This window comes from Eumetopias jubatus, unplaced genomic scaffold, assembly GCF_037043125.1.
Source record: "Eumetopias jubatus isolate StellerSeaLion01/CBP00866 unplaced genomic scaffold, mEumJub1_p1.0 scaffold_1, whole genome shotgun sequence".
In the NCBI taxonomy this organism is placed as follows: Eukaryota; Metazoa; Chordata; class Mammalia; order Carnivora; family Otariidae; genus Eumetopias; species Eumetopias jubatus.
Genome location: NW_028274807.1, coordinates 118,920,909 through 118,932,759, shown reverse-complemented (window position 1 = coordinate 118,932,759; position 11,851 = coordinate 118,920,909). Strand labels below are relative to the sequence as shown.

The window sequence follows — 11,851 nt, the reverse complement described above, 5'->3', positions numbered from 1 at the left end:
ATGTGGTATGTATAAATACCAAAGTATTTACAGATATAATGACATGGGATCTTCTTTAAAATAATCCAGCAGGAAAAAAAGGGGTGGTGGGAAGACCCCACTGTAAAATATGAACTTTGGGTGATTATGATGTGTCAGTATAGATTCATTAATTGTAACAAATGTACCACTTGGAAGGGGAGGGGGCGGTTGATAGTGGGGGAGGCTCTGCATGTGTGGGGCAGGGAGTATATGGAAAATATCTGTACCTTCCTCTTAATTTTGCTGTGAATCAAAAACTGATCTAAAAAAATTAAATTGTTAAAAAAAAAAAAAGAGGGGCACCTGGGTAGCTCAGTCGGTTAAGCGTCCAACTCTTGATTTTGGCTCAGGTCCTGATCTCAGGGTTGTGGGATTGAGGCCGCATCAGCCTCTGCCCTAGGTGTGGAGCCCGCTTAAGATTCTCTCTTTCCCTCTCCCTCTGCCCCTCACCCACCCTCATGCTCTCTCTCTCTCAAAAAAAAAAAAAAAAAAGAACAAACAAAACAAGAGGGTGTTAGATGAAAGTGAAAGAAAATTGGCAAAATGCTAATACTGCCAATAATAAAGTTGGGTGATGAGTATGGGGAAATTCATTTTACTATTCTCCGTACTTTTATGTATGTTTGAAATTTTCCATAAAAAAATATCTCTAAAAACGGTGTGATAAAATTGTGATTTTCATCTCCTGTATGATTGTTATACTTAGTTCTCTGAAAATACCTTGTGTATCACTCCTTTCTTATTTCACTAAGAAAACTTCAGATGTCTCTAGAACTTTGTTGCAGAAAATCCAGCTGGACCACCCATGGTCTTACTATTTAGTATTTCAACAGAAAAGACAAAGCGCTTGAAGACTAATTTTTTGCGAGAAAACTCTATAACCACATTGAAACAGTAGTCTACAATTTATCTAGCTCCCTAGGTTCTCTGTTTACTATTCAACAAATTTTAAGTTAAGATATCCTTGACTTCCTCAAATCATTAAAATATAAAGTGTGCTTAGCTGCTGTTGGAAGGATAAAGACCCTTTTGCTTTTCCTTCCAGTAGAGGGCTTCTACTAAAAGAAAAAAGCAAAATCTTTACTATGGAAAGATTTAAGTCAGAAGTTGAGGAATAATCTGGCTTCTTTGGGTATCCTAATGCTAAACTATTAATCTACTTCAGAACTTACATTCAGTGTACAAAAGATCTTGTTTCTGAGATCACATCATATCAAGTTGTATTATTTCATAATTCTCCGTCCTCCGATACATGTGCTATTGGGCCATGCAGAGAACTATGGATTGTAAAAGAGGGTCATGTTCTTTCTAGAAACCTTGCTTTACTATTTGCTTTATCCTAGGATGTATTTTCAATGTTAAAAATCCTTAGAAAGAGAAACAAATCAAGCCTACCATATTACTAATTTAACCTAATTTTTATTTATGTTCTATGAGTTTCAAATGTCATATGACATCAGAGCATTTTAAAATTTAAGAACATACATATCAGGGACACCTGGGTGGCTCAGATGGTTAAGCATCTGCCTTCGGCTCAGGTCATGATCCCAGGGTCCTGGGATCGAGCCCTGCGTCAGGCTCCTTGCTCAGTGCAGAGCCTGCTTCTCTCTCTCCCTCTGCCATTCCGTCTGCTTGTGCTCTCTGGCTCTGTCTATCTCTCTGTCAAATAAATAAATAAAATCTTTAAAAAAAAAAAGAACATATATATCAGAAGTAATGCTTTAAGCCACATGCTGCAAAATGTAATGGAAGATGTGGGTAAAGAGGTTTTTTTTCTTTTCTCTAGGTTATAAAATTAGTCATAAAAGATAGTAAAATATTTTCATTGTTTTCTCCATCCTAAAAGTTTATTTTCCTTTCAAAATGAAGTATCTCCTCTTTTCACATGACAGAGTTTAATCTTCTGTGTTTATGGCAGAATGTCGTAAATCATTTCGTTGCAGTAGTTTATTGTTAGAAGTTGTGCTGTCACTTAACGAATCTGTTCTCTCTGTCTTCCAGCTGCACCAGACCCCGCAGCTTTCCAAGGTCACATGAAACCCTGAGTTGGCTGCTCTACGCTAGGTGAGCATTGCACACAGAAGCCCACCTTCTTCTACATTGCTTAGGTGTCTCCTACCTCCTCTCTGCATATCAGAAAAGCATAATTTTAGATTTAGTTTTGATGATAGTCATCATTTAAAAGCTAGTACAGTTCACTGTGCCAAGCACTATTTGGCATTTAATTCTCTAAAGAACCTACTCAAGAATCAACACTGATTATTTCCGTTTTCAGATAATGAGACCAAAGCTCAGAAAAGTTAAGTAATTTGCTGAATATCACACAGCTAGGACTCCCTAGAGCCAAGATGCAGCTCTCCCAAGCGGTGCTGGAGTTACTGCTTGTAACCGTTGGGTCACATCTCCAATCCAAGTTTTTTGGTACTTTTTCCCCATTGGCACAGGGTATCCTGAATGTGCCCAGCATTTGGCTCTGCTTCTAAAGCTAAAGATACAGTGCTGTTCTTTAATTGGATCTACAGTTACTGTTTCATCAAGTTGGGAACAGCCCTGGACCCTAATTGTTAGTAATCACATAAAGTGTTCCATTTTAAACAGACCTTTTTTTTTTCCAGGTGCGTAAAACTTAAAAATAATGATATTCTGTTTTAAATTGCCAGTAGGCAACACGTAGTCATTGTATAACTTTTAAACTTGGTGTTCAAATATTATCTAAATTGTGTTCTCATCAGTCAGATAATTTTTAGTGAATAAGAGAGTGAGTTTTGCTTTTTTTTTACACAGATGGTCTGTGGGATTACTAAATAGAAAACAAACAAACCTAAAAACAATTTCTCTTACTTAATGACAAAACTAGGTAAGGAAGGGTTAATTTTGTGTTGTCCAGTAAGGTAGCCACTGGACACATGTGTCTGCTGAGCATTTGAAGTGTAGATAATTTGAATTGAGATGTGCAGTAAGTGTCAAATACAAACATATTTTCAAAACTCAGGACGTAAAAAAGGATGTAAAATGTCTCACTAGCAACTTTTATATCAATCACATGTTGAAATGATAATATTTTACATATACTGGGCTAAATAATTATTAAAGTTAATTTCACTCATTTTTTTCTTTACCTTTTTTATTGTGGCTACTAGAAGACCTTGAATTCCATGTGTGGTCTCGCATATTTCTATTGGACAGTGAAGTGATGACTAGATGACTAGTCCAAGTGGAATCAAGCAGTTCATAGCATGTATGTTCATCAGTGAAAAGCACTCTTTTTTTTTTTCGGTGATAAGGTTAAATATCCATGGGATGACAATTCTACCATTTTCTCAAAGTTCTGCCCTGTTAGATTGCCATTGTATTCATAAGAACCACAGGAAAAGGCATTTCCTCCTGAAGAGTGATTCTCAGACTGATTTTTCACTACTCAGAAATGTGGCCCCAGGATGACATATCAAGAACAAAAAAAAGTACCAACATTTCTTGTGTGAGATTCAAAGCCGATGGTGTGGTTCCTTCTGAGCAGTGGTCACTGGTGTGGCTCACCCATCTCTACCATAGGCGTGATGGTTCACAGCGCAGCAGTGCAAAGCCAAAGGGCACCCACGAGTTCATTACATAATTCTTGGTAGCATGAGGCCAAGCGTGTATCTGCTCTGGGGAACGGTGGGCAGGCTCTGACAGGCAGACCGAGGCGGTCATGATGATGTTTTGACAGAGTGTGTGCTAGAAGTTGTTTGTTTGGAAAAAGGCTTACCGGCTTTTTTTCCCCTCCTCCTTTCTCTCTCTCTCTCTTTCTCGTTTTCCCTTTTAAACACTCTGGCATAATACTGAATGACTTTGTTTTTAAGCTGCCTTAGCCTTGCTTTGTGAAGAAAAAGCCTGAGTACTCTTTCCCTGTAGGACACAAGTGTTATTTTTGGAGCAGAGGTTCTTAGCCTGATCTCTGTCTAAACCAATTTCTGTTCTTTGTGAGGTCGTGGTCTGGGGCGGCTCTGAGTGATCTCCATGGAGGGAAGCTTCCTGGCTCCGTGAGGGAGTGTTGGCAAAGATGTCGAGGGGCCACGCCTGAAAGTGCCCTGCCCTCGGTCTCAACCACAGAAGGCTCCTTCACATTCAGATTCCACTCAATAGATTGTGCCCTTAGGACAGTTGCAACCACATGTGGTGAAGTGGTGTTCTTTTTCTGCTTATGTCACTTGATGGGATGTTTTGGGTCAAGATGACACCCCCCGCCCCTTTCCTTAGCCTAGCACTTTAGGTCCCAGGCTCCTGGGAACGAGGAAAGCCACAACTGGACAATCTCTGCAGGCTGCAGCATGGAACTGGCTGTGGGAAAGCCACCGCCCACTCCAAGGGCCACAACATGAGTCCCCGAGGGCCTCTGGGAACACATCTCAGGACTCAAAGTTCAGAGCATCCCCTTCTGTAACCTGCTCTGAGTCGGGCTGCTAGACAAGGAAGAAAACCTCTCCTGCTTCTCACCATTCCTTTTCCTGACCTGGCATTCCTAGGAGTTTACATAGCTTGAGCCTGGTAGGAGACGTGTCAAATTAGAAACAGTTTAGTAAAATAATGCCGTGAGCAACAAATAGTATATCACCTTATGATGACTCCTTTCCTTTGGAAAGTGGTAGCTGCATATTCAGGGAGCAGCCACGTATGGAAAAGGCCCCCATGATGAACAAGTAGCCCCCGCAGGTGTGTCAGGCTGTTTTCCTCTCGGTGGACGGGAGCATGACCTGTGCTGTGCCCTTCCCTGGCCTGCTATACTTAGCCAGCAAAGCTTCTTACCAGAGAAACCTCTTTCTGTACCCTCCACCAGGCCCACCCGCAGACTAGAAGCCTCGCTGTAAATCCTCTGCAAGCTACTGCACCTGGCAAGGGAAACCAGCCAGCTGGCCCCCAGAGCTGACCAGGTCCCCACCACAGCCTTCCAGCCTTCCTTTTCTTCTCCCGGGAGCATACCCTGTGTTCAGCCATGGTCGACATGGGGGCCCTGGACAACCTGATCGCCAACACGGCCTACCTGCAGGCCCGGAAGACCTCGGATGGAGACAGCAGGGAGCTGCAGCGGCGACGCCGGAGCCTGACCCTGCCTGGGCCACAGAGCTGCACCCAGCTGCGCCAGTCCCTGCCCCAGGACTTCAACAGCCTTTGCGAGCAGCAGCCCATCGGCCGCCGTCTCTTTCGGGACTTCCTAGCCACGGTGCCCCCATACCAAGAGGCCGTGGCCTTCCTCGAGGAGGTGCAGAGCTGGGAGCTGGCTGAGGAGGGCCCCGTCAAGGGCAGCATGCTGCAGGGGCTGGTGGCCACTTGTGTGGCTGCCTCTGCTCCAGGGCACCCGCACCCCTTCCTCAGCCCAGTGCTGGCCACCAAGTGCCAAGCAGCCACCGCCAAGGAAGAGCAGCTAGCCCTGGTAGCACAGGCCAAGGCCGAGGTCATGGCCTTCCTGCAGGACCAGCCCTTCCAGGATTTCCTGGCCAGCCCCTTCTATGACAAGTTTCTGCAGTGGAAAGTCTTTGAGATGCAACCGGTGTCAGAAAAGTACTTCAATGAGTTCCGAGTCCTGGGGAAAGGTGGTTTTGGGGAGGTAAGTGTCTCAGAATGGCCAGACTGGAAGGGGAAGTACACAGCATAAAAGGGGTTTGTTTTGCCTTTAAAAAAAAAAAAAAAATCTTAAGAGAACTTACTTAGAACTAATTTCAGTGCTGCCTGTGGAGAATTCCTAGCTCACTCTCACATCTTTTTTCTGGTCACCACGTGAAATAAAATAAGAGTGGCATAGGAAAGACAAACAAAACATGGAGCTGGCCAAGAATCTTTATCATGGGGTCTACACCAGAAGCACGCTGAAGTGCCCCGGATGCTTTGGAGAATGATAGCAACACACAACAGCGGGAGCTCTCCCTTTCCCTTTAATTGCGGTAATGGATGTAACTTGAGAAAAACTTCAGGTATCTGAGAAAACACTTATCTTGAAGTAAAGTCTAGAATCAGTTTTATACCACTGCTTTCTTTTTTTAAGTAGAAAAACATTTTCTAGTATATGTGCTGCCGAGGCGAGCACTAGAAAGACGTTTTGAGGTAAAATTCACATAACGTAAAATTAACCACTAACAACAACAAAAACGTATACAATTCAGTGGCACTTAGTACATTCATACTAATGTTGTGTAACCATCCCCCCTACGTAGTTCCAAGACATTTCCATTACCCCTGTACCTGTTAACAGTTACTCTCTGTCCCCCTCCCAACAGCCCCTGGTGTCTCCTGGTCTACTTTCTGTCTCCGTGGTTTTGCCGACTCTGATGTTTTGTGTAAATGGAGTCACGCGATATGTGACTTTCTGTATCTGGCTTCTTTCACTGAGCATAGTGTTTTAGAGGTTCATTCACATCATAGGTCTACCAGTACTTCATTCCGTTTCAGAGCTGACTAGTCTATTGTATGGGGATACTACATTTCACTTATCCATTCATCTGTTGCTGGACACTTGGATTGTTTCCACCTTTTGGCTGTCTTGAACAGTGCTGCTATGAACATCCATGTACGTGTATTTGAATACCTGTTTTCATTGCTCTTGTGTCTCTGCCCAGGAATGGAATTGCTGGGTCATGTGGCAATTCTATATTTAACTTTCAGAGGAACCACCAAAATCTTCCACATTTTAGGTTCCCACCAGCAAGGCATGAGGGTTCCAGTTTTTCCACATCCTTGCTGGCACTTGCTATTTCCCCTTTATTTTTCATTATGGTCCTCCTAGTGGGAGGTACAGTGGTACCTCATGGTGGTCCCAGCTCTTTCCTGAAGAACCCCTATTACTCACGGCTTCTCTTTTTCTCAGAAGCCCGCCATCTTTTTACCTCCCTTGATTTCTGCCCTTCCACACCCTGAATCAGCCTCACTCCCTTTACTCTCCAGTGCTTCCTACTTCTACCTCATCCACTCCCTTTCTTTCTTCCCTTAAGGTGTGTGCTGTCCAGGTGAAAAACACTGGTAAGATGTATGCCTGTAAGAAACTGGACAAGAAGCGGCTGAAGAAGAAAAATGGTGAGAAAATGGCTCTTTTAGAAAAGGAAATCTTGGAAAAGGTCAGCAGCCCTTTCATCGTCTCTCTGGCCTATGCCTTTGAGAGCAAGTCCCATCTCTGCCTTGTCATGAGCCTGATGAACGGGGGAGACCTCAAGTTCCACATCTATAGTGTGGGCACGCGGGGCCTGGCCATGAGCAGGGTGGTCTTCTACTCGGCCCAGATGACCTGTGGAGTGCTGCACCTCCACTCCCTCGGCATCGTCTACCGGGACATGAAGCCCGAGAACGTGCTTCTGGATGACCTCGGCAACTGCAGACTGTCTGACCTGGGGCTGGCCGTGCAGATCCAGGACGGCAAGCCTGTCACACAGAGGGTGAGTGGCTCTCCTCGGTCCTAAGGGTGGGGCACAGAGTCAGAGAGAAGGGGAGAGGGCTGATCTATTCCCCTTGCAAACGGAGCCTTGGGCATAATTCTTCTAATTTCCTTCTTCCTAAAGCCATTATGCTGTCATCTTGCCTTGAGTGGAGTGTTGTAAGAGGATTAGCTTAACTGGCTATTTGGGGGCTACTTTGCTCTCTTCTTCTGGCAGACACGGAGCCTTCTTTGTGAGTTGGAGATGGTCTGTGCTTTCACGGTGAGATGGAAAGAGCTGAATCCATAGTGAGCATCTAGTATGTTCCACCAATAACCACCTCCCCAGTGCCATGATCCTGAGTCAATAGAGCCTTGGTTTCCTCCTCGGGAAAATTTTAGAGGCTGGGTCCTAAAATTCCAGGATCCTGGCAGGTAAACTTTAATAGGATAAGGAAAAGAAGAAACCCCTAATACTTAGCACATTAAAGTAAATATCTCTTTTCCCACTGAGTGCCTATTGGCGGGGTGGGGGGTGCGGGGGGTATGTTTTACTTTGGATAAAGGTGAAATTTTGAATGAAAATGTATAGAAGAGAACAAAGGCAACTGATATTTATTTTGATCAATCTGGTTCGAAGTGGCTTGCAGAGAATTCTTTAATTTAAAGGGTATTAATTCTTTCATTAATTTAGCAAGTATTTAAGTAAACAATACAAACTCTCTTTGATTCTGGCAGGTCTTTACCACTGCGTTTCTGTCCACAAAGGTGGGAGAAAGCTCAGGAAGACAGGGGCCTAAGTCAGGCTCTTAAATATTCACTTGAAACTTTGTTTTTGTACAGTTTCCAACTTATAAGGCAGAAAGGATAATCGGGCAATGAAGTGAGAAAAACCGTGGCAAATTTGGGAAAGTGCAGGTGATTTTATGTAGCTGTAATATAAGGGGTGTTGACAAGATGTGTAGGGTTCAGATCATGCAAAGTCACTGGAATGCTTTCTTGTGGGGGCCAAGGAGCCATTGAAGGCTTTCAAGAAGGGGAATGACATGAGTAGATTTGCATTTTTAAAAGACCAATTTGGGTTGTAGATGGGAGGCAGAGGACCTAGTTAAGAGGCTAATGCAGTGACCCAGGAAGAGATGGTGGGTACTTGTAGAAAATAGTAGGATTAAAGATGTGGGAGGAGATTGGTGCCATTGGAAAGAGACCAGGACATCAAGACCAGCTGGGTATGATGGTGAGGAACAGAGAGGGTCTCTAGCTCCACTCACTGGAAGGAAGAGCAGAACTGTGGAAAAGCTAGCAAATTCAGTCAGTGATGACTGTGTTGTATATGAGACAGGCAGGTAGAGATGTTCCCTGGGCATTTAGACCTGTCGGTCTGGTGCTATGGAGAAAGGTCTGGGCTAGATATTGGGATTTGGAGTCACTGTGACTTGGGAAGCTTCAGGCACCACTGAGTCACATGGGAAATAATGAGGGAAGAGGACTAGGAATGGCAGCTGGGGAATATCAATGTGTAGGGGATGTGGAAGAAGAGCCTTGAAGAGGTTAGGTTAAATAAATAGAATGAGAGATAGGAATGGCATACTCATGGGAGCTGTGTCAGCAGCATATCATAGAAAACCCAAATAGCAGTGGATTAAATCAGACAGGGGTTTATTTTCCTTATGTAACAAATTGTGTGGAGATTAGTGGCTCTGGTATTAGTTCAGCAGCTGCAGGATGATGAGATCAATATCTCTGGCATTTTGGCCTTTTCCATGTGCCATAACCATCTGAATTTGGAAGCAAATCTTGAGCTCCAGGTAAGAATGCAACCCAGCAGATATCTTGACTTGGGTCTTGTAAGATCCTAACCAAAGAAACTTGCCATGCTGTACCCAGACTTTTGACCTACAGAACTGTGAGTTAATAGAAGGTAGCTGGGGGAAAGATTTTCATATGATAGCATCAAAATTAATCAAAAAGATAGTAAGGTGCTAGACATTGTGAGAGGGACAATGTTTTCCTTTCCAACAGGGCTCAGAATGTGTACCGTCTATTATAATAGAACTTTAGGCTGTAATAGAATTTGAAACTCTGGACTTGATTCTTCCAAGTGGGTAATTCTTCCCTAGGTAGGAGCTAGTCGTCCTTGAAGGGGCACAGGCCCTTTCAGGCTATTGGGGGATATTAGGTGACGCACTTTGGACATTGCTCTATAGGCAATAGGGAGCCACTGAAGGTTTTTCAACAAGAAAGTGGCATGACTGGAGTGATTCTTCAGGAAAATAATTTGGACACTGTGTAAGATGAATTAAAGAAGAAAGAGACTGGGGGTGGGGGACCCACAAGCAGCTACTGAAAAGATCCACACATGAGGTGATGTGGGTTGAGGAAAGGCCTTGGGCTCTGAGCAGTCCTGTGTCCACAGTTCAGCCCCCCTGGCCTCTCACCTAGGCTCCATCAAGACGCACACCTGAAGGAAAAAAAAAAAAAGACCCATACCTGGACTTCCTTCTCTTAAAACATGGCTGTCCTCAGTGGAGGGGATGAGAAAAGCACAGAACCATTCTTTTTTTTTTTTTTTATGATTTTATTTATTTATTTATTTGAGAGAGAGAGAGTGCATGAGAAGGGGGAGGGTCAGAGGGAGAAGGAGGCTCCCCGCTGAGCAGGGAGCCCGATGTGGGACTCGATTCTGGGACTCCAGGATCATGACCTGAGCCGAAGGCAGTCGCTTAACCAACTGAGCCACCCAGGCGCCCAAGCACAGAACCCTTCTTAGAATATGGTGACAGGAGGCACCTCAGAGAAGAAAGACACAGGTGGCTCTGCTCAGGTGTGAGAAAGATGGAGGCAGACATACCAGGAGAGGCAGGGATGCTTAAGAGTGCTGGCTGGGTAGGCAGAAAACCTGAGTCCCTATTCCAGCTGTGTCACTGATTTACTGTCTGCCATCTTAGGTAGGCCTTAAGGCCTCCTTCATCTCCAAGTTTTAAGCGTCTTTGAGAGAGTCTTTGAATTATTTGGAAGAAAAGACTTATAAATTCAAAAGATTAACATATGGAATAAGTTACTATGATTTACTAGACTATCAGTCAGGGTTCTTGTGGGACAAAAGGAAGTTATTTAAGAAATGAAATTAATGGTTTTCATACCTAAGAAACTCAGAGGCTTGGCTTGATCCAGGTGCCTGAGCAGTGGATTCCCTGAGAATCTCTGAGCAGTGGAGGATTCCCTGAGAATCTCTTCCTGTTTCCCTGCTCTGGTGTCCTCAGTGTTAGCCTCACTCTCACTTGGGTGATCCCTGCACAAAGGCCACCAGCATCTCCATACATACCCTACCAACTGAGCAACCCCATGGAAAGAAAACACTTCTTTATAAACAGTTCCTTCACATTTCCCAGGGAACACTCTCAATGGACAACTCAAGTCACATGCCCAACCACAACCAGTTCCACTAACCAGGATGAGATCACTTCTGTTCCCAGGAGCCAGGGAGAAGGTCTGTGCCATCTAAATCTCATGGACTGACATCAGAAGAATGTGTTCTCCAAAGGAAAATCAGGTTGGAAAAGAATGAGAAATGGATGTCAGCTAGGCAAAAAGAGTGGATACCCCTAGTAACTGCTGTTACCTCCATGGTTTGAAAAGTTTGAAAGCTTTCTGACCCCTTAAGAGATGATGGGATCTAGATCCTTTTTAAGAAGATTCTATGAGGTAGGAATATTATTAGCTCCATTTTACAGATGGAGAAATTGAGACTCAGAGAGGTTAAGTTACCCACTCAAAGTCACATTTCTAATATGTGATATGAACCCAGGTACATCAGATTCAAGGGCACTTACAGTCTTGATTCTACCCTGTTAAATTCACACAGAGAGCAGGACATGGCCTAGGTTTTTAATGCTATAAAAGACTTTTCTCCAGTAAAACTCAGAATAAGTATATGTGATGACATTAGCATATCTTCCTCAGGCTGGTCTGATATGGATACCAACCAGAAGTCCAGCTGAACCTCTTACAGAGTTAAGACTTCAAAAAGGAGCACCCCCACCTACAGGAATGATGTGACTAATGTCTCAGAGCCAGCTTCCCACACATAGGCACAATGTAAATAAACATGGTCCCAGCCACTCTCTGCATTCACTTTTAATAAATGTGATAAGCACTCCTGCCTCTTCTCAGCTGATATCTACATGCATACAATAAAACTAATTCACATCACTTTTTTAGAGACTCTGGGAAAATATAATAGGAACATTGGGCAGTGGGGTTCATGCTGGGACTTTCAAATTCCTTATTCTAAGTGGAGAACAGTGACCTTCAGATTTTATGGAACATGGGTCCTTAAGATGTGTTCTTTTGTCAGGAGTGGGAACGAAGTTAGAACTGTGAGCCAAAGGCTCGTGACATGTTTGGTTACCTTGTCCTGCTCTGAAGCTTCTGACCAACTCCTTACATTCA

The 11,851-nt window shown here is 43.9% G+C and overlaps 1 protein-coding gene across 1 annotated transcript in view; it reads left to right on the top strand.

Annotated features, from left to right (window-relative positions):
* The first annotated feature begins 4,850 nt into the window (after positions 1–4,850).
* Positions 4,851–11,851, top strand: part of GRK7 (G protein-coupled receptor kinase 7) — a 29,116-nt gene continuing 22,115 nt past the window's right edge. The window contains exons 1-2 of the mRNA XM_028099222.1: positions 4,851–5,605; positions 6,984–7,421. Coding sequence (XP_027955023.1) covers positions 4,994–5,605; positions 6,984–7,421 — 1,050 coding nt within the window. The 5' untranslated portion in view covers positions 4,851–4,993. The remainder of the gene's footprint in view (positions 5,606–6,983; positions 7,422–11,851) is intronic.